Below are 24,977 nucleotides of genomic sequence, written 5' to 3'. Positions count from 1 at the left end.
CGACGAGCCAATTAGAAGAATGCCTAATGGAAATGGCCAGTAAAGAAATCGAAGAAGAGAACATTTCTAAATGATTCTCTACTGAAAACTGTGTTTTTAGTGGCTGGTGGAAGAAAAGAATGCCAGGGGCAGGCCTAGGTATAAATGTATAAGGCAGGTCGCCGCTGGGGTGGGATGTAGCAGTTGTGCTGCAATGAAGAGGACAGCCGGCAGTCATCAAAGACAGACCTGCATCAAATCAATCTTTTGTGCTGATTACCGAAACAACAGTGGAGTACCCTCTCCAGGCCCAGAAAAACGGTTCATGCCATACAAAGTTGCTGCTCCGTTGGGCTGCCTTTTGCGGGAACTCCGCAATCTCTGCAGCGACACCTATCCTTGAAGTGTTTTTCCATGTGGAGCGTGTTTCGTCACCACGGGAAGTGCCGACTAGTTTTGAATTGCTGCCAGACATACGGTACAGTGTGATTCTCCTTACAGCTTCATGTTCGATGTTACCAGACTGCATACTTGATATTATCAATACCGCTCCAGATTCCTTTTTTGTTCCAAGCATGATCCCTTTCAAAATATAAAATATCTTTTTTGGGATGGAAGTAATAAATTCGCAATAACAATCACTGAGATTCTCGCATGGTCGCTAATCGTTGGTTCTATGTATATTGCTGTGATTTTATTATTTATTTTGACCATTGTATCCATTACCGGCTGAAGTCGCAAAAATGCATAAGTGGGGTTTCTAAGGCCCCTACCTCATAACACACGAATTTATTCAAACATTATTACCAAATTATGAGTTTTGTGACACAAAGTCATTAAGATAGAACACTCTAAGACGAAAATAACGACGCACGATGAAGAGGTTATGCAAACTTCAAAAATGGTTCAAAAGGCTCTGAGCACTATGGGACTTAACAACTATGGTCATCAGTCCCCTAGAACTTAGAACTACTTAAACCTAACTAACCTAAGAACATCACACAACACCAACGAGGCAGAGAAAATCCCTGACCCCGCCGGGAATCGAACCCGGGAAACCGGGCACGGGAAGCGAGAACGTTATGCAAACTGGTCACAAATTCTTATAGGTATCTAAGAAAAGTGGAAAGCATTGGTGACCGATGCATGAATGTATGATGCTGCAGTGCAGTTTCATCGCTTAACTGGGAAGGTTAGTAAACGTGCGAGATATCGATGCCAGGGCATAAAGTATTTGCCAATTTCATGCCTGGTACTCAGTTAGACAATAACTACACTATGTGTTCAAAAGTATCCGGACCACCCCCCGGACCAGGTGCACTGTGCTGCCACCTACTACCAGGTACTCCATATCAGTGACCTCAGTAGTCATTAGGCATTGTGTGAGAACAGAATGCGGCGCTCCGCGGAACTCACGGACTTAGAACGTGGTCAGGTGATTGGGTGTCACTTGCGTCATACGTCTGTACGCGGTATTTTCACACTACTAATTATCCCTACTTCCACTGTTTCCGATGTGATAGTGAAGTAGAAACGTGAAGACGCACGTACATCACAAAAGCATACAGGCTGACCTCGTCTTTTGATTGGCAGAGACTGCTGACAATTGAAGACTGTCGTAATGTATAACAGGCAGGCATCTATCCAGACCATCACACAGGAATTCCAGATTGCATCAGGTTCCACTGCAAGTACTACGACAGTTAGGCGGAAGGCGAGAAAACTTGGATTTCATGGTCGAGCGGCTGCTCATAAGCCACACATGACGCCGGTAAATGCCTAACGACCCCTCGCTTGGTGTAATGAGCGTAAACATTGGACGATTTAACAGTGGAAAAACGTTGTGTGGAGTGACGAATCACGGTAAACAATGTGGCGATCCAATGGCAGCGCGTGGGTATGGCGAATGCCCGCTGAACGTCACCTGCCAGCATGTGTAGTGCCAACAGTGAAATTCGGAGGCGGTGGTGTTATGGTGTGGTCGTGTTTTTTCATGGAGGGGGCTTGCACCCCTTGTTGTTTTGCGTGGCACTATCACACCGCTGGCCTACATTGATGTTTTAAGCATCTTCATACTTCCCACTGTTGAAGAGCAATTCAGGGATGGCGATTGCATCTTTCAACACCTGTTCATAGTGTACGGCCTGCTGTGGCGAGTGGTTACGCGACAATAACATCGTTGTAATGGACAGGCCTGTACAGAGTACTGACCTGAATTCTATAGAACACCTTTGGGGCCGGCCTGAGTGGCCGAGCGGTTCTAGGCGCTACATTCTGGAACCGCGCAACCGCTACAGTCGCAGGTTCGAATCCTGCCTCGAGCATGGATGTGTGTGATGTCCTTAGGTTACTTAGGTTTAAGTAGTTCTAAGTTCTAGGGGACTGATGACCACATAAGTTAAGTCCCATAGTGCTCAGAGCCATTTGAACACCTTTGGGATGTTTTGGAACGCCGACGTCGTGCCATGCCTCACCGACCGATATCGATACCTCTCCTCAGTGCAGCACTCCGTGAAGAAAAGGCTGTCATTCCCCAAGAAACCTTCCAGCACCTGATTGAACGTACACCTACGAGAATGGAAGCTGGCAACAAGGCCAATGGTGGGCCAACACCATATGGAATTCCAGCATTACCGATGGAGGATGCCACGAACTTGTAAGTCATTTTCAGCCAGGTGTCCGGATACTTTTGATCACATAGTATATGTCTCGCAGACAGGCTCGTGAACATCATATGCAGAAGCCACCATTTTTGGTGGGACATGTAGTTGGGCTCAATGAAGCCAGTTGGAGTAATCGCCCAACATTTGAACAGTAGCAGTCCCATTATTCGACGATGTTGGCAGGAACGGATGAACCCTGGCTGAATACAACACCAAGAAGGGAGCGGCAGATCTAGCGGGACAGCAGAACGTAGGGACAGAAGTGTCGGCAGAGAAACACTCAGAGCCCCGTATTCATAATTACCATCGTTCTGACGTACAGTTAGTGCTCCAGTGACCACAAGAATCATTAATAGACGCTTCACGGGGGAAAGGGGGCTGAGCTCACGGCACCCCTTTCGCCGACTACCATTGTCCTCTGGACACCAGCAAGCACGTATACAGTGGTGTTGGGCACATTCGGCCTGAAATCTCATTGAATGTATTTGAATTGTCTTCAGTGATGAGTCCCGCTCCGAAATGAGCCAATATAACCAGCGGAGACGAGTCTGGACATGTCCTGTGCAGTGGTCGGTTACCAATCCGCCGTACGGCCTCACAACCAGGACTGAGTATTGGATGCCATGATTTTTGATAGCAGGACCCCTTTGTTTGTCATCTGCTGCACCCTTACACCACAGGGCTACGTCGATAATATTTTACTGCCACTTTTGTTGCCTTACATGGTAAGTCATCATGAGCTGACATCTCAGCAAGATAATGACCGCCCGCACACGGCGAAAGTTTCTATTGTTTGTTTTTCTGATTGTCAAACACAACCTCGTCCATCAAGATCGCCGTACCTCTCTCCAATCAGTTCAGGAAATTGACGGTGTAATTCGCCAGTAGGGAAGAATTTTGCACGATATCCCTCGAGAGGACATCCAACAAATCTGTGAGCCAATGTTAAGTTAAGAAACTACTTTTATAGGGGACAGAGGTGGACCAACGCGTTATTGACTTGCTCAATTAGTGAACATCTTTCTCTTGAATAGCTAATCTAATTTTTATGAACCTGTTATCATTTGTTTGTCTGCAAATGGACATCACATCTACTAAATTCTGTACCATTCGTATATTTCCTTCGCGGGGCGTGCCTCTTTTCTTTTCTTTCTTAGAGTTTAGCTGTTATCATATTTAATCCTCATTTTACTACATGAAGTAAAATAACAGAAAATTCTTTTTCCAAGATTAACCATTAAAGTTTCAGTTTTACTGGGCTTACGCCAGAAGTTATGCTCCTGGAAATATACGCCTTACAAATAAGTACATTTGGTGTTTGTGATTTTTTTGTGCATTTACTGTGTGTTTGATCGCTTTTTCTGTCTAATCTACGTGGGCGCACGAAACACCATCCTATGCTGATCTTCCAGTACCCACATACAGCTGTTAGCGAGTACTTCCACAGCATGCCACGGCTTGTAGCTTCTCTATATGGAGATTTAACATTTTCTGTTCTCATTCTTGAGAAAAATTCTCCTTTTGTCAGATCTTCCTTCATGTTATTTGGGATGTTCCTGTGAAAATAAAAACACATAGTATTTTTAGTGTTACACCCATTGCATCTGTACACAGTCAAAAGGTTATAGTCTTCACTGTCTCGTGCACTTACAAAATGGTTCAAATGGCTCGGAGCACTATGGGCCTTAGTCCGCAGCTCGTGGTCGTGCGGTAGCGTTCTCGCTTCCCGCGCCCGGGTTCCCGGGTTCGATTCCCGGCGGGGTCAGGGATTTTCTCTGCCTCGTGGTGACTGGGTGTTGTATGATGTCCTTAGGTTAGTTAGGTTTAAGTAGTTCTAAGTTCTAGGGGACTGATGACCATAGATGTTAAGTCCCATAGTGCTCAGAGCCATTTGAACCATTTAAACTATGGGCCTTAACTTCTAAGGTCATCAGTCCCCTAGAACTTAGAACTAATTAAACCTAACTAACCAAAGGACATCACACACATCCATGCCCGAGGCAGGATTCGAACCTGCGACCGTAGCGGTCGCGCGGTTCCAGACTGTAGCGCCTAGAACCGCTCGGCCACCCCGGCCGGCTCGTGCACTTACATGTACGTGCTTTCTGGTCAGGAGAAACGACTCCTGACTTTGTTTTATTATTACATAGAACTATCTCTGGCTTCTTTTCATGGCCTTGATCGAGTATGACCCTCTGATGCAGAGAACGGAGGAGTATGACACTTTTTGTCTCAGCAACAAATGATAATCATGAAGACATTTCGTACTGAAACTGACACTCGTCACTGTTGGAAACGTTTCCTTTCTGCACCTCCTGCTCTTTCATAAACATGTTCACTTCCACCACAAATTATTGTGCCTTCTGACGTATACTGCTGAGGTGTTCCTTTGTTTGTCCGTGGGAGGCGTGGGTGTATGTGTGTGTAGTGAGGAGCGACTGTATGTATATGTGGTCAGACAACGTCAGTATCAGTTTGTGTCGTCTTTCAGTTTCTCTTTCGTGACAGCTCCTTACAATAGATAAAACAATTCTGTAGTATGGAGATATTATTATCTACTTCCTCTCCTTCTGCCAAAGCTTTTTTATGCAGTTCACTATTTTTCTTAAGTAGTTAATTATCCAGAAGTTTTTTATTGTGTGTGTGTGTGTGTGTGTGTGTGTGTGTGTATCAATGTATTGCCTGCGGTCTGTGTACACAAGGTGATTTGCATGCGTTTATTGTTAATTGAGAAGGAAGGATAAGGTATAATACACCACCAATGAAGAAGAATTGCTGGAAGGTCGAGAAGGAAATCGGGCGTGCTCTTTCAAGGGAATCGTTCTACCCTTTGCCCTCAGTGAAAGCCTCAATCTGGACGGCTGGCCGAAACCTTCAGCCACCGTCCTTCACAATACAACCTGTCATACCTGTGCGTCACCGCGCTAGCATTTTGAATGAAATATGTGTTCTGCGTATTTTGTACAGATCCCTCAATAGATCTGTCCATTACATTCTGATTTCCGTTGTTTGTACTCGAGCTGGTAATCATCAGTTATATAAAAGCTTTTTGCGTACCAAGACTCGAAACGGCTACCTACCAGTCAAAGCGCCAATGCAAAAGAGTGATTCAGCGTCTGCTATTTACGCGGGTGGTGCATGAAATGTGCGGCTCCAGGTGTGACACATCAATCAAGTTTACGAAATAACACCTTATCAGCATCAGTCACGTTTATTTTCAGTGTTTGTCGGTAGGACGCGTTTCGACACCATACTCCCATATCAGGTGCCGGACTGTTGTTCATAAGCCAGTAGTTAATTCACGTGAACCCCGAGAAAAAAGTTATGCTGCATGTGCTAGTAATGTTATGTTCTGAATCGCTGTTACACCTGTTTAGAAAGATTTCATCACAACTTTACACTACATCCAGCATAAACGTTTTTGGCAGTTCACTTTAAACTGTAATTAACAGCTGATGAATAAATACAGCTCGGCACCTGATTATAACAGCATCGTACCGAAATATGTAGTTTCAATAAATATTGGAAAATAAACATGACTGAAGCCAATATTATTTTATAAATTTTATAGTCCAGCCGTAGACGCCAATGAATTCTACGTTCAACAGTAACCAAGTAGTCAAACACTGTAAACACTTTTGTCCGTGAAGTGGACGACCTCAAATTCCCCTTCGTGGGAGTTAGTTGCCAATACTTTTGATAGACTTACATTGTATAGAGGTCTGAGACGGGGCGTCCCATCAGCAGATGCTTCGGGGACACGAATAGCAAACTCGACTCGAACAACGTAGCAAGCCAGCGGTGGCGCAACAGTATAATGAGTGCGGCAGAAGTATACAGTTGCTGTAAGTTCGCTAGACAGCCAATTACCTCTAAGAGAAAGACACGAGAGGAAATTGAAACGGCGGAGTAGTCTGCCAACATGAATCGCGAATGGTGGGTGCAGGCTCCCATCGTCTCCGCTGCGGGCACTAACACTCCACGCCGGCATGCAGTGAACACAGCCGCTGAAGGCACCTAGCTCACTGAGTTGTGGCAGGCGATCATCGTGCACCATAGAAGCAAAATACTATGTCACTGTACTGTCTTACCCCTCATTTGCAAGTGCCACTCGACAGCAATTAATACAAAAACTACACCCGCACTCCAGCCATCATCTCGGATTTCAGTGTCACAGAAATTGACAAAAGCGGAAGAATTAAATTTAGGACCTGGAATCACTGTCACAGTAGTAAACACAGGTTGTTAACAAAAACCCTCCCATATTACTACAGAAGGTAGAAAAGTCAAAACTAGAAGAAACGTTACTACGATGGCATGTCCGGAAACCAATACCTATTAAGATATAGGCCAAACAGCCCTCTCTCTCCCATCTGTCTGTTACGTAGAATTAGATACTATAGACAGTGGTGCGTGTGGTTACTACTCATCCTCACACATCCTTCAGCCCTTGTTGACACTGAATCACACACTCTTTCAAATACACCTGTTTCCATTCGGAGTGCATTGAAACGTCCCCTTTGTTGCATTAATTGTAATAACAATGCACTGGTGTCTGAAACATGTTCCTCAGTGCTTTTCGGCAGTGAATTTGCACCGGCGACATTCACATTTTGACAAGCGGAAAATGTGTCTTGACTCATTTGAGAAAACGGTGAGGACGCAAAACCTGAATCTACAGTATTTGCAAAATTGTGTCCTGTCATTTCGGATTCCTGAGGCGAGCTGTTGCCGAGTGATCGATCGATAATGCTTCCCTGTTCACTAACTGTTTCACTATCTACGCCATTGTTTGCAGCCCGCTCCATTTCCCTATGCACAGTTACCAAATTACTACTTTGAACGTCTGTTAATTCATTACACAGTGGTGCTGGCAAGCTACGCTCGTCGTCACTAGTATTTCTCAGTTTACTTTGGAGCCTAGTGTTACGTTTTTCACACGCCATTATTGTCACAATATTTCACACGATAACACAGAGAAACACAATTTGAAGAGCAAAAATAAGAGAACACATTAACATAGCACTGAAAATAATATCTAGTTAATTGCAAGCGCAGCCGCGAAATACTTGGTGCAAATTAACAGCATCAGATACGTCGCTCATACGTACCTGTTCAGATGTGGGCCAAACTGCCCTCTCTCTCCCATCTGTCTGTTACGTAGAATTAGATACTATAGACAGTGGTGCGTGTGGTTACTACCCATCCTGACACATCCTTCAGCCCTTGTCGACACTGAATCACACACTCTTTCAAATACACCTGGTTCCATTCGGACTGTATCAGATACGTTGGTCTCACGTTTCTGTCGTCTGCACATTGTCGATGGGTTAGAATCATATCACTGCATGTAAATGTCCCCACGCTCCGAAATCTAACGAATTCAAGCCGACGAATGGAAAGACCATCTATCGGATCTCCTGGACCAATCCATCAGCCATGAAACGTTGGCAGAGAGAGCGGCGTACAATCCGTGTGGTGCCCTGTCGAGCATAAATTACAGTTGTTGTCTTTGAGCAAGGGTAACGTTCTCCAGTGGCGTCGGTAGTTCATCGCGAAGAACCTCTTAAACTGATTCTTAAATTATATGGCCCTAAGAGTCTGTCACTAACAATTCCCTACCATACATTGATACTGAAGCGATTCTGATGCCTCTACCTCTATGATTGCTAGAGGATTTGCATTTGCCAAAACGAGTGTATTATTGTAATTTGCTAGCCCACCTCTAGTGAATCCTCCTTCATCTTAAAAAAAAAAATGCAGTAATCTGTTGTAGAAACCGTTAGCACAACTGTAATTTGGCAAGGTGGCCTTCTGAGCGAAGAGCTTGTACACATTGCGTATGATAGAGATAAAGCAACTGCTCGCGCGGAGCTGACCACGCAAGACTGCGGCTGATACCTACACTAACTCCGGTTTGCGCACTATTTTCAGGATCATTTTCTACATGTGCCACTACTTGTTCTTCCATCTCTGGCGTGCGAACTTTGCTAGATCCATCACAGTTCGTTGTCTTTACTGCGAATGATCAGATGTCTATAGTTCTCTGAAACAGCATTATGAACATTCTTGCATATGGAATAGAGCTTCTTTGTGCATGTCGTTTGGCATACAGTTCACGGGCCTGGTGATGACTGTCATCAGCTAACCCACAACAAACTGCTGTGTCTCCCGTTATGCTCGTGGAACAGTGAACATCCACTGTGCTGTTTAGAGTACAGAATGTTCACCAATCCTCTTCTGTTACCAAAGTGGAGGGGCACCACAACATCGTCTGACTGGAGTGGCAGTTCCTTGCCTTCTTATCTGCACCACAGTGGTCGGTAAAACAACATGACGACGATGTCACATACCCACAAAACTTTTGTTGAAAGTGGCTGAATCTTACTACTAAGTTTACCGGATAACACTTTCTTGTAGACGTGAGAGTCAAATTCTCGGGTAGAGTACTATGAGCTTAAAATCCTGATGACGTGAGGAAATTTTTGTCTATCATATAATTTTACTCAACATTTACCTAAACAAACACACTTTCAAACACACTAGGCTTTAAATGCTTTTTCCGGGATATACCTCTAACTAGATTAAAAATAGTTCCTTTCTCCCGGTTCTTACCAAGGTTCCCAAGAGGTTTCTGCTGGATGTAAGGCTACTGAAGGTACTGGAAATGCCTCCAAAATATTTGCTATTGAGCACCCCCCCCCCCCCACCCTCTGTCCCACCTCCTGCCACGTAGCTCGGTTTTTGGCTGAAAAATCTATGAATTACTCAAGAAAGCGGTTCGGTTTAGAAGGGAAAAAATCTTCCAGTTTGAAAGTAGCCCGTCAAATTTGTGATCGTTCCATTTGCTCCATTGGGTTCACTTACTTAGAATAATTACATCTGTCATGGGCTATATAGAAGGCGATAGTAACGCGTACATAACATATAAATGGGCAGTGCACTGGCAGAATTGTCATTTTGACTCAGGTGATTCATATGAAATGGCTTTCGAGGTCGAAAGCCATTTTCTGGTCGCACGACGGGAATCAATAGACTTTGAATGCGGAATGGTAGTTGGAGTTAGACGCATGGGACAGTGCATTTCGTAAATCGTTGTGGAATTCAATATTCCGAGATCCAAAGTGTCAAGTGTGTGCCAGGATTACTACTAGGTCTACAACTTTACTTTTTACGCCGTTTTCTTCTCGAAGTTCGGGACTTTATTGTGAACAAGTTACAAAAAAAATATGATTCATAGTATTTCCTATTGCTGGCCACTACTTGTCCCATCTTTCGGATAGCATACGAATTCCGTGGCGGAAGAACTGCGCGTCTTTTGTGGGGATCCATGAATCGATTCAATTGTGCACTTGTTCATATGATCGGAAGCGCTGATCAGTCAGACTGTATGCCACTGATCGAATAATGTGGTAGTCAGAGAGAGCAACGTATGGAGAATACGGCGGGAGGGATAGGACTTCTCATTTCAACGTTTCCATGTATATTTTGACAGGTTTTGCGACATGGGGTCGAGCACTGACCTGCTGCAAAATTACCTTCACGTGTCTATCGCTGTATTGTGGCCGTTTGTGTTTCAGTACTGGACTCGAACGCACTGCTTTCTATAATGGTGTCCTGTGACTGTCTTCGTCTCTTTCAGTAGCTACGGAAACGTTCTGTCTTCCACCGCCATGCCGGTCTTCGACATCAAAGTCACCGTTCTTAAGGCGTTGAAAACATTCTCTGCACGTCCTTCCACTAATAATTCCCTCACCATTGGTCTTACCCAACATTTTAAGAGCCACAACCGCAGATTTCTTCATTTTAAAGCAGAAAATTAAAACTTCCCATAAATGACGACAAATGGGTACGTAAGTTGACGTACTTATTCGAGAATAACCTTATGATGCAATCACAAATGAACTAATATTTTTATAGCATTATGCTTACAGATGTCTAAGCTTATTGTATTACATCTATGGCCAACCACCCGAACCCCACTTGCCGCTACTACCGTCTATTGTACAACGGCGGAAGCGAAGTTGCAGAGATAATACATTTCAGGCATTATCTCTTACCGCGAACAGCGCAGGGATCTATGGCACTTACGTAGTGTTGTCACTGCTAACAGACGAGCAACACTGCGTAAAATAACCGCAGAAGTCGATGAGAGATGTACGAAGAACGCATACGTTATGACAGTGCCGTAAAATTTGCCGTTAATGGGCTATGACAGCAGACGGCAGCCGCGGGTACCTTTGCTATTATCACATCGCCTGCAGCACCACGCTACTGACCGTATTGGTTGGTTGGACCCTAGATGCCTCTATCACGATGACCTGCTCAGATGAGTCTCCATGTCAGTTGGTAAGAGCTGATGGTGGAGTCGAGAGTGACACAGACCCCACGAAGCCATGGACAGAACTTGCCAACAAGGCATCGTGCTAGTTGGTTGTGGCTCCATGGTGGTGTGGTCAGCGTTTGCGTGGAACTGACTGGGTCTCCTGGTTCAACTAAATCGATAATTTACTGGAAATCGTTATTTTTGGCTACTTGGAGCCACTCATGCTCCGAAACAACGATGTCATGTCACTGGGCTACGATTGATCGCGATTAGTTTAAAGTACATTCCGGATAATTCGAGTGAATGATTTGGCCACCAGATAGCCTTACGTCAGTCCCATCGAACGTTTATCGACAGGTCAGTTCGTGTACAAACTACTTTACCAGCATGCCTTTATACCTATAGAGGCAGTATGGCTCAATACTTCTGCAGAGGACTTCCAACGACTTGTTGAATCCATGTCACGGCGCGTTGCTACTCTACGTCAGGCAAAAGGATGCCCGAACCGATATCAGGACGTCTCCCATGACTTTTGTCGCCTCAGTGTATATTCTTTATACAGTACTGGGCAATAAAATTGCTGCACTTCGAAGATGACGTGCTCGAGACGCGAAATTTAACCGACAGGAAGAACATGTTGTGATATGCAAATGATTAGCTTTTCAAAGAATTCACACACGGTTGGCGCCTGTGGCGGCACCTACAACGTGCTGGCATGACGAAAGTTTCCAACCTATTTCTCATACACAAATAGCAGTTGACTGGCGTTGCCTGGTGAAACGTTGTTGTGATGCCTCGTGTGAGGAGAAGAAATGCGTACCATCACGTTTCCGACTTTGATAAAGGTCGGATTGTAGCCTATCGCGATTGCGGTTTATCGTATCGCGACATTGCTGCTCGCTTTGGTCGAGGTCCAATGACTGTTAGCAGAATACGGAATCGGTGTGTTCAGAAGGGTAATACGGAACGCCGTGCTAAATCCCAACGGCCTCGTATCACTAGCAATCGAGATGACAGGCATCTTATCCGCATGGCTATAACGGATCGTGCAGCCACGTCTCGATCCCTGCGTCAACAGATGGGGACGTTTGCAAGACAACAACCATCTGCACGAACAGTTCGACGACGTTTGCAGCAGCATGGACTATCAGCTCGGAGACCACGGCTGCGGCTACCCTTGACGCTGCATCAGAGAGAGGAGCACCTGCGATGGTGTACTCAACGACGAACCTGGGTGCACGAATGTCAAAACGTCATTTATTCGCATGAATCCAGGTTCTGTTTACAGCATCATGATGGTCGCATCGGTGTTTGGCGACATCGCAGTGAACGCACATTGGAAGCGTGTATTCGTCATCGTCATACTGGCTTATCACCCGGCGTGATAGTATGAGATGCCATTGGTTACACGTTTCGCTCACATCTTGTTCGCATTGACGGCACTTTGAACAGTGGACGTTATATTTTAGATGTGTTACGACCCGAGGCTCTACCCTTCATTCGATCCCTTCTAAACCCTACATTTCAGCAGGATAATGCACGACGGCATGTTGCAGGTCCTGTACGGGCCTTTCTGGATACAGAAAATGTTCGACTGCTGCCCTGGCCGGCACATTCTCCAGAGCTCTCACCAACTGGAAACGTCTGGTCGATGATGGTCGAGCAATTGGCTCGTCACAATACGCCAGTCACTACTCTTGATGAACTGTGGTGTCGTGTTGAAGCTGCATGGGCAGCTGTACCTGTACACGCCATCCAAGCTCTGTTTGACTCAATGCCCAGGCGTATCAAGGCCGTTATATTGGCGAGAGGTTGTTGTTCTGGGTACTGATTTCTCAGGATTTATGCACCCAAATTGCGTGAAAATGTGTTCACATGCCAGTTCTGGTATAATATATTTGTCCAATGAATACCCGTGGGAAAGAGATATAAACGGATTGAGTGCCAAATAGGAGGAACAAAGTTAGAACAGGTGGACGGTTTCAAGCACTTAGGATGCATATTCTCACAGGATGGCAACATAGTGAAAGAACTGGAAGCAAGGTGTAGCAAAGCTAATGCAGTGACCGCTCAGCTACGATCTACTCTCTTCTGCAAGAAGGAAGTCAGTACCAAGACTAAGTTATCTGTGCACCGTTCAATCTTTCGACCAACTTTGTTGTATGGGAGCGATAGCTGGGTGGACTCAGGTTACTTTATCAATAGGGTTGAGGTTACGGGTATGAAAGTAGCTGGGATCATTGCAGGTACTAGTGATGGAAACAATGGCAGGAGGGTGTCCACAATGAGGAAATCAAAGAAAAACTGGGAATGAACTCTATAGATGTAGCAGTCAGGGCGAACAGGCTTGGATGGTGGTGTCATGTTACAAGCATGGGAGAAGCAATGTTACCCAAGAGACTCATGGGTTCAGCAGTAGAGGGTAGGATGAGTAGGGATAGAGCAAGGAGAAGGTACCTGGATTCGGTTAAGAATGATTTTGAAGTAATAGGCTTAACATCAGAAGAGGCACCAATATTAGCACTGAATTGGGGATCATGGAGGAATTTTATAAGGGGGACTATGCTGCAGACTGAACGCTGAAAGGCATAATCAGTCTTAAATGATGAGGATGATGATGATGATACCAGTTTATCATCTGCATTTCTTCTTGGTGTTGCATAATTAATTGCCAGTTGTGTATACACAAGAAAATAGACGATTTATGGGAACTCACTGTCTTTCATTCCTCTCTGAAACGTATTGACTCCCTCGTATAACTTCATAAACGGATGTAGGTGCCAAGTTGAACAGTTCAGCCAACTGGTAAGAATATGTGCTGTTTCTTCCTTGCAGCTAAGAGTCCGGCGCATAGGTCCGCGTGACTTCACTCTCCATTCAGAGGATCAAGCCTGCCAGCAGGTTTGGCTGCAGCGCCTTGACCTTTTGCTGCCAGAGGTCAGGCAAGCGCTATGTTTCCGTGTCACTAATGTCACGCGCATGAAGCAGCTATTTCCCCATGATTCAGGGTGGCGCGATTGTATGTTTGCGTCTGTAGACAAATCGGATATGCTGTTTTGAGAACTCTGCCTGTCTTACCAAAAGGACTGCAGTCCATTCTTACTCCTCTGCTTATTTCTTTTCCTGCCCATCCAGTCACAGAATTCAGTGTGTGAATGAATACCAAGTCATAACACAGTTATTAAAACCCCAAAATTATTTCCCTGTCTATGAAATTTGACAAAGCGATGTGACGTCCAGTGCAGATATGACTGCATGCGGTGTGTCCTAACGTCTAACAAAATAAAAATGATTCATGGTTGCAACACGTATCCTGAAGTGCACTGCGACTTGCAATCACCTTATTTAGCTGGAAATTGTACAAAATACCGGAAAATAATGCGGTTGCTGAAGGCAGTTTCCCGAAAGATTAATTCTGCTGAAATCGCTTCATTTCAATTATTTTGCTCTCGTATATGGTGCTAGGAGAACAACGCTTGAACGAGAACACGTGCAATTGAGTGAAAACAATGACTTGATGGGAAAAACAATCATGACAGTTTTGATTTTGCATTCACTTAATATTCAGAAAATGGATAGGAAAAGTTCGTGAATAATAAGTAACATTTGAATGTACAATACCACACATATACCTAAGACAGCAGTCGACCCCATATCCTTTCTATCGCCTGTAATACCTTTTAGAGAGTGAAAAAGTAATGTAACAGACGATCAATATGCTTGGATGACTCAATGAAAAGTATTTACTGAACCTCGTTTAGTCAAGAAAAGACTCGAATCAACCAAAGATCTAATCTTCCTGACATGAACACGCAGCTGCAAAGTAAGCCCCAGAAATGAGCCTGAAAATAACGTAATATATAATTACGCCATTGTAACGCGACCAAACAACGCTATCACCAATGAACCTGGACGAAGCAGCTTCTAAATGTTCCTCTCAGTAAAACACAATAAACGTTTCTACTGTTTCTATGGCTTCAACAAGTAATGCGATGTTCTTACCTCAGGCGTAGAAGACGCCTGTCCACAGTGTCCAACCAAACTCTAAACTCGGCACCAAGCTATTTGATTGGCTGGGTAAGCCCTGTGCTCAAAGTACTGCTTAAAGACAAATTTATCACTACTCAGGTAAAGATAAGGCTACTGTAACTGAATAAAACATGGACTATAGAATCTTTCAGTTGTACTGTCACACAACATCAAAGTCATTATAACAAAATGGTTCAAATGGATCTGAGCACCATGCGACTTAACTTCTAGGTCATCAGTCGTCTAGAACTTAGAACTAATTAAACCTAACCAACCTAAGGACATCACACACATCAACGCCCGAGGCAGGATTCGAACCTGCGATCGTAGCGGTCGCTCGGTTCCAGACTGTAGCGCCCAGAACCGCACGACCACTCCGGCCGGCTCATTATAATAAACTGCTTCCAAACTACCAGAAATACAACTGCTCATCGACGCTTTCTATGACTTCAATGCAAACTAGTGCAGTTTTGTTTTACTCGCATTCATTATCCACTATTTTTGTATTTCCGTTTCTGATTTTTATGCCTAATTTCAAATTGGCTGTGGTAAATTCTTCGGTTCGATATGAAATTTTTCTTCACTTGAGACAAGAGTTTCAGATGTGTTACATTAAGACCTATAACATCTTGGTTTTCTCATATTAAGAATCTGAAAACATTATCTAGGAATTATTTTTGGCAATAATTTTGTCTCATTTAAATTCTGTATTTCTCTTGTGTTTGAGGTAGTTAATGATACGGTCAGCTAAAAAAAGAGAGTATATTGATTGGTTCATAATGTCATTCGCTGAAATATTTATTAAGAGCAGTGATTGCAGGAAAAGGTAGAAGCAAGAGCATAGAATAAAATATTGTGACTGTACATCTTTTTATAGAAACTGATGAAAAGAGATGTATTTCAGGGAGCAGACGATGCAGGCGCCTACATTCCAGATAAGTACGAGACGGACGAGTCAGCTGGGGAAGGAACTTACGATGCGAAGAAATATGAAACGGTTGAGGGCTTCGACGACGGTATGTACCACCCACAGGCTGATCTGGAGGAACACGACGACGGGTCCTACCACCCCGAGATTGCCGAGAAAACTGTCGGGGACGACGGTTCGTACCACACAGAAAGTGATGGACAGTCTGTAGGAGAAGACGGATCGTATCGGCCCGAACAGTACGAGAGAAGCGTGGGAGATGATGGATTATACAATCCTCAACTTTACGAATCTGTCGTTGGGGACGACGGAGCCTATCACCCGGACGTTGCCGAAAAAATTGTGGGAGACGATGGCTTGTATCATCCTGACCCAAGCGCGCATAGTGAAGATCATGAAGGTGACTATAACCCAGAAACGTACGAGAAAGTCGTCGGAGACGACGGATCTTACCGCAGCACCGAAGAGGATGACGGATCGTACCACGCAAATGTCGGCGATATCTCTCAGGAGGACGATGGACTATACCACCCTGAGATCCATGAGAGGTCATTTAGTGTATCAGACGCTCAGAAGGCGCCTGAGCTTAACGCTGCCATCCAGCTACAACCGGATGTCTACAATGGTGTTGTACACGTGGGGAGGCAAACACCCACCACACGCGTGAGGCGACACGAAAGAGCCGATAGTTTTCAGTACGGAGCAGCTTCTTACGTCGGCCACATTGATACCGTAAGTCACAGCGGGAACTCGGACCCGGATGGGATTGGTGGTGCGCTGCGTAAGCCAGGAGCAAACAAGAGAATTGTAAGAGGAACTCATAGTGATGTGTACCGTTTACAGACATTGGAGGAGAAAATGCAGCAGAGCGACGACGGAGCCTACCACCCGGAAAAGTACGAGACGCCTGCTCCAGAGGCGGCGCAGGACTGGGACAGGTACTGGACGGAGGGGTCGGTGACCGCCGGCGGCGACTGCGCCACGCCCAGCGAAGAAACGTCAGAGGCTTCTGATGATGGGTCGTACAGGCCGGAACACCACAAGGTAGGTACCGCCGCCGAAAACATTGCTAGCACAGTTCTGCTTCATGAATATACACTGAGGTGACAAAAGTCATGGAATTCCTCACAATATCGTGTCGAACGTTGCAGGGGGCTTAATTAAATATAATGCAAATAATTTTAGTCGCTCTATGTCCGTTCACGAAGCCTCGTAACCGGTTGGCCCTGAGTAGTATTAGTACGCAATCTGACTGCGGAGAATAATAATAAAGTACGAAAGGAAATTTCCGTTAACACAATTAATTAATTAAGTCCCCAGCAACTATAAAAGCTGCGAAACAACAAAGTACAAGTGTAACTGTTCTGTGTGAGGAAGTGTGATTCAACGTACACTTCTGGCACGGTTTTTCCTCAATACGACAAGATATTTTAAACACCATTTACAATGAAGTAATTAAAAAATCCAGAAATACTATGATTGCATATAGAAACCAGAATTACAGTCTAATACATGAACACAAGCCAGATGCTTTGTTGACTGAACGTGTGACCAAGAGGCATTGTTATTTAGGAAATTTGAAATTAAAATTTTTTTTGTTACCTTCACATATATTGACGAAAAATACACTGAGATCATTACGACACCCCCAATCGAAAAGCATCTGCTGTCTCGTCCAACAGAACAACTGCACACGACATGCCCTCAACTAGAACTGCTATCGACATCCTCTCAACAAGCACTGCCCACGGCAACCTCTGAACTACCACTGCCCAGTGGAGGCAGCGGAATCATACTCTTTGGCGCAATCTCTGGCGCTGTGACTCAGTGTAGCCACCTTTCAACGTCCTTTTGCCCAACGTAGCGCGGCAACTCGACGTGGCATTTACTCAACAAGTCGTTGTGAATCCCCGGTAGAAATACTGGGCCAGGCTGCTTCTATAGCCAGCCACAGTAACGGAAGTTTTTCCGAGGCAGGATTTCGTTCACGAACTGACCTCTCGGTTATGACCCACAAAAGTACAATGGGATACATCTAGGACGATCTGTGTGGGTAATTCATTCGATCGAATTGTCCCGAATGGTCTTCAAATCAATCGCGAATAAATGAGGTCTGGTGACTTGGTGCATTGTCATCCGTACGTGAATGGCTGTCAAAGTAGGCGGACACAACTATTTACAGTCAATGATCCGTTAAGTTGGACCAGAGTACCCAATCATTTCCATGTAAGCACATTCAACACTGTTGTGGAGTCACCACCAGCTTGTACAGTGCCTCTCCCTCAACTTGCGTCCATCTCATCGTGGGGACTGCGCCACACTCGAACCCTACCATCAACTCTTAGCAATTGAAGTCAGTACTCATAGGACCAGGCTTTTCCAGACGTCTATGGTCTAACCGATATGGCCAAGAGAACAAGAGAGGTGCTGCTGGCGGTGTCATTCTGTTAGCAAAGGCACTAGCGTTGGTCGTCTGCAGCCGAATTTCACCGCGCTGTCCTAACGGATACGTTCATTGTACGTCCCACATTGATTTCTGTCGCTATTTCTCAAAGGTTTGCTTGTCTTTTAGCACCGACAACTCGAGTCAAACGCCGCTACTCTCCGTCGTTAGGTGAAGGTTGTCGGCCACTGCGTCGATCACGGCGAGAGGTTAATGCCTGAAATTTGGTGTTCTCGGCATAACATGACACTGTGGATCTGGAAACACTGAATGACCTAACATACATACACACATACACACACACACACACACACACACACACACACACACACACACAAGTGTGTGTGTGTATGTGTGTGTGTGTGTGAGTGTGTGTGTGTGTGGATGTGTAAGGGTGGGTGGGTGGGTGGTTGTGAGTGTGAGTGTGTGTGTGTGTGTGTGTGTGTGTGTGTGTGTGCATATTGCCATTCCACTACTTTTGTCACTTCCGTGTAACTGTACAAGTACACACTGTTGCCGAGTATGTAAAACATTAGACCTGGAAGCCGTTGTGGCAAGTAGATCTGCTACCACAGTGCATTAGTATTGTTAGTGTCTCTGAGCACTATGGGACTTAACTTCTGAGGTCATCAGTCCCCTAGAACTTAGAACTACTTAAACCTAACTAACCTAAGGACATCACACACATCCATGCCCGAGGCAGGATTCGAACCTGCGACCGTAGCGGTCGCGCGGTTCCAGACTGTAGCGCCTAGAACCACTCAGCCACTCTGGCCGGCTGTATTGTTAGTATTTAGTGTTGTTCTTGTTAAGTGTTGTCGCCAGACCTGGTAGGACCTATAACGGACGTCAGAGCATAAGCGATCACTATGAAGGAGACTGAGTAGTCAGAGACAGGGGTATCAGCACCTGACAGAGCTTGAAAGGCGTTTCCTTGTGGGTCTCCATTTGGCCAGCTGGGTAAGTCGTGGAACATCCTGAACTGTGTGGTATTCGGATGTGGCAGTGACCCGATGTCGGACTATATTGAGACGCGGGGCATACATAGTTGCCGTCAAAGTTCCGGACGACTACGTGTGACCACCACAAGTGAGAATGACCACATTGTGCACCATTTACGTACTAAACCTATAACATCTGTGTCCTTTTTTGAGACTATACACTGAAGCGCGAAAGAAACTTGTATACGAGAGCGTATTCAAACACACAGATATGTAAACAGACAGAATACGGCGCTGAGATCGGCAGCCCCTACGTAAGATAACAAGTGTCTGGCGCAGTTGTTAGACCGGTTACTGCTGTTACAATGGCAGGTTATCATGACATAAGTGAGGTTGAACATGGTGTTACAGTCGACGCTGGAGCGATGGGACATACCATCTCCGACGTAGCGATGAAGTTGGGATTTTCCCGTACGACCATTTCACGAGTATACCGTGAATATCAGGAATTCGGTAAAACGTCAAATCCCGATACGGCCGGAAGAAGATCCTACAAGAATGAGACCAACGACGACTGAAGAGATTCGTTCAACGTGACAGAAGTGCAACCCTTCCGGAAAGTGCTGCACATTTCAATGCTGGGCCATCAACAAGTGTAAGCGTGCGAATTATTCAACGAAACGTCATCGATGTGGGCTTTCGGAGTCGAAGGTGCACTCGTGTGCCCTTCATGACTGCACCACATAAAGCTTTACGCCTCGTCTGGGCCTGTCAACATCGACATTCGACTGTTGATGACAGGAAACATGTTGCCCGGTCGGACGAGTCTCGTTTCAAATAGTATCGAGTGGAAGGAAAGTGTACGAGTATGAGGAGAAGCTCATGAAGTCATGGACGCTGCACGTCTGCAGGGGGCTGTTCAAACTGGTCCAGGCTTTGTAAGAGCGTGGTGCGTGTGCAGTTGGACTGATATGGGACGTCTAGATACCAGTCTGACTGGTAGCTTGGACGTAAACATCCTGCCTGATCACCTGCTTCCACTCATGTCCATTGTGCATTCTGACGGACTTGAGCAATTCCATCAGGACAATGCGACACCCCACACGTCCACAATTGCTACAGTGTGGCTCCATAAACATTATTCTGAGTTTAAACACCTCCGCTAGCCCCCAAACTTCCCAGACAAGAACATTATTGAGCATATCTGGGGTGCTTTGCAACGTGCTGTTCAGAAGAGATCTCCACCGCCTAGTACTCTTACGAATTTATGGACAGCCCTGCAGGATTCATGGTGTCACTTCCCTCCAGCAATCCTTCAGACATTATTCGAGCCCAAACCACGTCGTGTTGTGGCACTTATGGGATCTCGCGGTGGCCCTACACGATATTAGGCAGGTGTACCAGTATATATATACAATGAACTCCGTGCAACATTTTGTCTTATCACGCACTAGTGGTCGGCTAGTAGGAAATTACCGTCGGAACAATAGGCTGGCGTTAACGCCATAACACAACTGGCTGCGTTTGGAGTGGTGCCGTGACTGGGAAGCCCGGACTGCTGGCTTAAGCAGTTGTTATAATCTTCTGTAGAAGGGCGCAACGTCTCTGTAACTAGTAAGGAAATAAAATTTCTTTGGTGCAACCTCCTGATTTTTTCAACAAATCACTTCCAGTAAATAACATGTCTCCGTGTTACTGAAAAATGAACTCATGACCTGCTGGATTAGAACTAGCTACTGAGTTGCAGGAAAGATGTACATGTTAACAGTACAAATGTCATAATATGGGCATGACCTCAGACCTTGTCCTGGTGCGACAGTGAAATGGGCAAGGTTCACGGTATCTTGGCCACTTTGTGGGAACTCGACATGAGTGGCGGAGGCACAGAATGGTGTACTGTAGGTACTTCCATCCCAGGTAAACTGCCAGATCCTCACTTAACTGCGGTGTGCGAGAGAGCGAGCAAATAGCGAAGAGTGTAACAGAAGCTGTATGCTAGAAGAGTATGTGTGACACATGAAAATTTGTGGCGGATCAGAGCTCTAACGTGGATTTCATTCTTATTGTGAACGGTCGCCTACCTATAAACGCTTCCAGGATCGAACCGAACCTCCATATGCCACACCGCCTATAATTCTCCCCTCCCCTCATTTGTCTTTTGACTGGCTTGACGCGGCCCGTCACGAATTCCTCTTCTGTGCCAACCTTTTCGGTTAGCACTTGCAGCCTAACTCCTCAATTATTTTCTGGGTATTTTCCAGTCTCTGTCTTCCTCTACAGTTCTTAATCTCTACAGCTTCCGCTAGCACCATGAAAGTTATTCCTTGATGGCTTAACAGATATCCTATTATCCTGACCCTTTTACTTGTTGGTGTTTTCCATACATTCCTTTCCTCGACGATTCTGCGGAGAACCTCCTCATTCCTTACTTTATTAGATCACTTAATTTTCAATATTCACCTGTGCACCACATCTCTTCCGTTTCGGTTTCCCAACAGTCCATGTTTCACGACCATACAATGCTGTGCTTCAAACGAACATTCCCAGAAATTTCTTTCTCAAACTGAGGCCTGCATTTGATACTACGAAACTTTCTTAGCCAGCAGTGCCCTTTTTGTCAGTGTTAGCCTGCTTCTTACGGCCTCCTTGCTCCGCCCATTATGGGTTACTTTGTTGCCTAGGTAGCAGCTTTCCCTTTCTTCGTCTATTGTTATCCCCAATTCTGATATTACGTTTCCCAGTCTTCTCATTTCTGCTACTTCTCATTACTTTCGTCTTTCTTCGGTTTACTCTCATACGCGTTCGGTACTCACTACGTTGTTCATACCATTCGGCAGGTCCTGTTATTCTGTTTTACTTTCTCTCAGGATTATCAACATATCTTATGCACGTACGTTACGTAGTCCCCGTGACATATGAGGCTAAAATGAAGCAAGATCAGTATTAGTCTTGTCATTCTGTCTGTCCAGGCATTTAACACTCTTTTCACTCACAAAGCCTATTGCTTCAGACATGCTGATGTCCTGACATTGTAAGTTAAATAAGTATCATTAAGCTGTGCCCACCTGCGCGTAGGCGGCCAAGTCACAGTGTGTGTAGGTTCCTTCGGTCACAGTGTGTGTAGCTTCCTTCAGTTACCGCTACACCTAGTGTTGTGATGTGAAGTTTCTAATCCCCATGTTTTCTTCCCCACGTAGACCACACTTTTGTTTCGCATGCTGCCCGATCTCGCCTGGGGGAAGGCGAGTGAGAGAACTACCACCGGAGTGACGCCCACCTGCGTGAAAAGTGAATGACAGAGACCCACTGCTGCTCATGCAGCTTTAATGTGTGGACGCAGTGCTGTAACAGAAACTTGCTATCTGACCATGCATTCCTGTTTGTCCACCTACATTTTCCAATAGGCACGTGTACATTGAACGAGACACTGCAGCTCGCCCCCGAATCCAAATCTCGCCAAAATAGTTTTAGGATTGCTTCGTTTTCTTGGTTCACCTGACATCTGCCACATTGAGTACTTCTCGGATACTAACGTGACAGATACACGCTCCTTGGATCCTTCTCCTAAAATTCCAACAATTGTCGGTTGGTTGCTTATTAGTCAGGATGGCCACTGGCATCAGGTTGAAAAGGGGTGCAACGCGCTGCTGGACAATTTGATGTCGTTTAATTGCCTACATGCGAGTACTTGAAACTGATATTACGTTCAAAAGCTGTTGAAAGCTGCATATGTTTTATGGTTCTACTTCGTCGTGATCATTCTTCGAAGTGAGCTCTGTAATGATAAATGTTACATAAATTATACTGTTACACATACGATAACTTCAATTTAATAAGTGAAACAGAGATATGGTTTGGGTCATTTCACACAATGATCCACTCAGTTTCCTAGCAAGCAGTTCGCCTTGTCAGTAATGTGAGAACGTTCAATAATCTGACTGTTTCTGTCTATATTTCTATCAAATCCGTTGTGATTGCGGATATAGTCACTATGCTGGAGTACTATGAGATATATAATAAGGTTTTGCCGTTGTAGGAAACCAGCTGCCCTATCCGTTTTTTGAACAATGTTGCCAGACAGACTGTTGTAAAGTGTATGATTTTTTTCTGACACAATAAATCGTTTTATGATAACTAAAGACTATCAGTTGAGTGAAACAGATAGTTAATAAAGACTTATCATCAGCTCTTGATGATTCTGAAATTTTAGTTTTTTTCAATTACTCTCGAGCTGTGACATACTACCTGCACAAAACAGACTGAAATGTAGGTGCATGTAGTAAAAAAATATAACAGTGGTGAGTGGGAATGACACATAATGAAGGAACCTAAAATATAACAAAGGGAAATGAAACAGACTCATTACAGACTGTCTCAGTTAGGACTGTATAATCATCAGCCATTGAGTACACTCTCCTCTTTTTTGTGACGGACTGCTGTACCTGAGAACACTAAGGGTGTTGGTAAGAATTATGCTCCCTTGGGATGTCATGACTGTTTATCCCTATATGAAGGACTTATTTCAATATTGGTCCAAGCCCATTTTTGTTCATATTGAGATGCAAAATAGTAAAGTTAAATGAGCGCTGAAAAATCTGCAGTTGAGATACCAGAAATATTCAAGCATATGGCTTCTTGCTAGAGATGAACATTTCTTTCTGTTTGTTTGGATCATTTATTTCAGAAGCATTATAGACAGAAAAGTGGAGGTAATGGACTTATACCACTATTGATATAAGCCCTTCATATACATCACATATTACACGATATGTGATGGCAAGCTGTGATTCACAAATTCTGAGCTTCCCATGAAAGCCTTGAACAGATCCTAGAATGTACAGTGTGTCCCAAGAGGAATGTCCAGTTTTTAGGGATATGGCAGGAACGAACGCTCATTTGAAGTAAGAAACTTCATAAGGACATAAATCTCTTTCTTAATGATATCCGACATAGAACACACTTAATGTACATTTGTTTCGGGACTGGTGGTACGCTCATATGTATCTTCCCTATCCAACTTGTGCACAAATGTATCATCCGCAAAAAGAACTGCTGGAATGTTGACATCGATGAGCAAATCATAAACAAAGATCAGAAAAAGCGGACTAAGAACAAAACCTTGAGGGACGACTTGCGTCAGTGTTGAACGAAGGCAGCAAAGGCTGTTTTAAAGGTTTTTTAACGTGAATGTACCGCATGTCTAGTACTTCACTTTTCTTTCACATGTGTAATCGTCTTGGTGAATATACGCTAATAATTTTGAAAAAGCATATTTGAGCCATCAGCTGTATGTTGATTCACTGCCGGTTTCTGTTATTACAGCCATCTTCACTGGTGAGAAATATTGTACATCAATGGATCAAAAATATATTTTCGTCGTATGTACGTACAATTGCACAGCTGGTGGCACAACTATGCCTTTTTTCTTTTGAAAATATTTAACAGCTGTAGAGAGTCATCTACGAAAAATTTTATTTATGTGTACATCAGGCTGACCACACCGATGACAATTTGCGTTCTGTCACGGAACCGTTCAGAATATAAGTTTCTTGTTCCAAATTATCGCTCCTACCATACATCTATACAGCAGCCATTCCTCCTGGGAAACCATATAGATCTGCGCTTGATGTGTCTTAGTATCGCCCGTATCAAATTGTGAATATATATA

General features: G+C 44.6%; 1 protein-coding gene across 2 annotated transcripts in view; it reads left to right on the top strand.

Moving 5' to 3' along the window:
- Positions 1-24,977, top strand: part of LOC124544605 (retinitis pigmentosa 1-like 1 protein) — an 89,468-nt gene that overhangs the window by 52,617 nt on the left and 11,874 nt on the right. Inside the window, exon 3 of one of the 2 annotated variants that reach the window (XM_047123197.1) lies at positions 16,769-16,969. In XM_047123197.1, the coding sequence (XP_046979153.1) occupies positions 16,769-16,969 (201 nt within the window). Of the gene's footprint in view, positions 1-15,901; positions 16,970-24,977 lie in introns of both variants that reach the window. The other variant, XM_047123196.1, reaches the window with a different exon arrangement.

The sequence above is a fragment of the Schistocerca americana genome, chromosome 8, assembly GCF_021461395.2.
Source record: "Schistocerca americana isolate TAMUIC-IGC-003095 chromosome 8, iqSchAmer2.1, whole genome shotgun sequence".
Lineage (NCBI taxonomy): Eukaryota > Metazoa > Arthropoda > Insecta > Orthoptera > Acrididae > Schistocerca > Schistocerca americana.
This window is presented reverse-complemented; position numbering and strand designations above follow the sequence as displayed.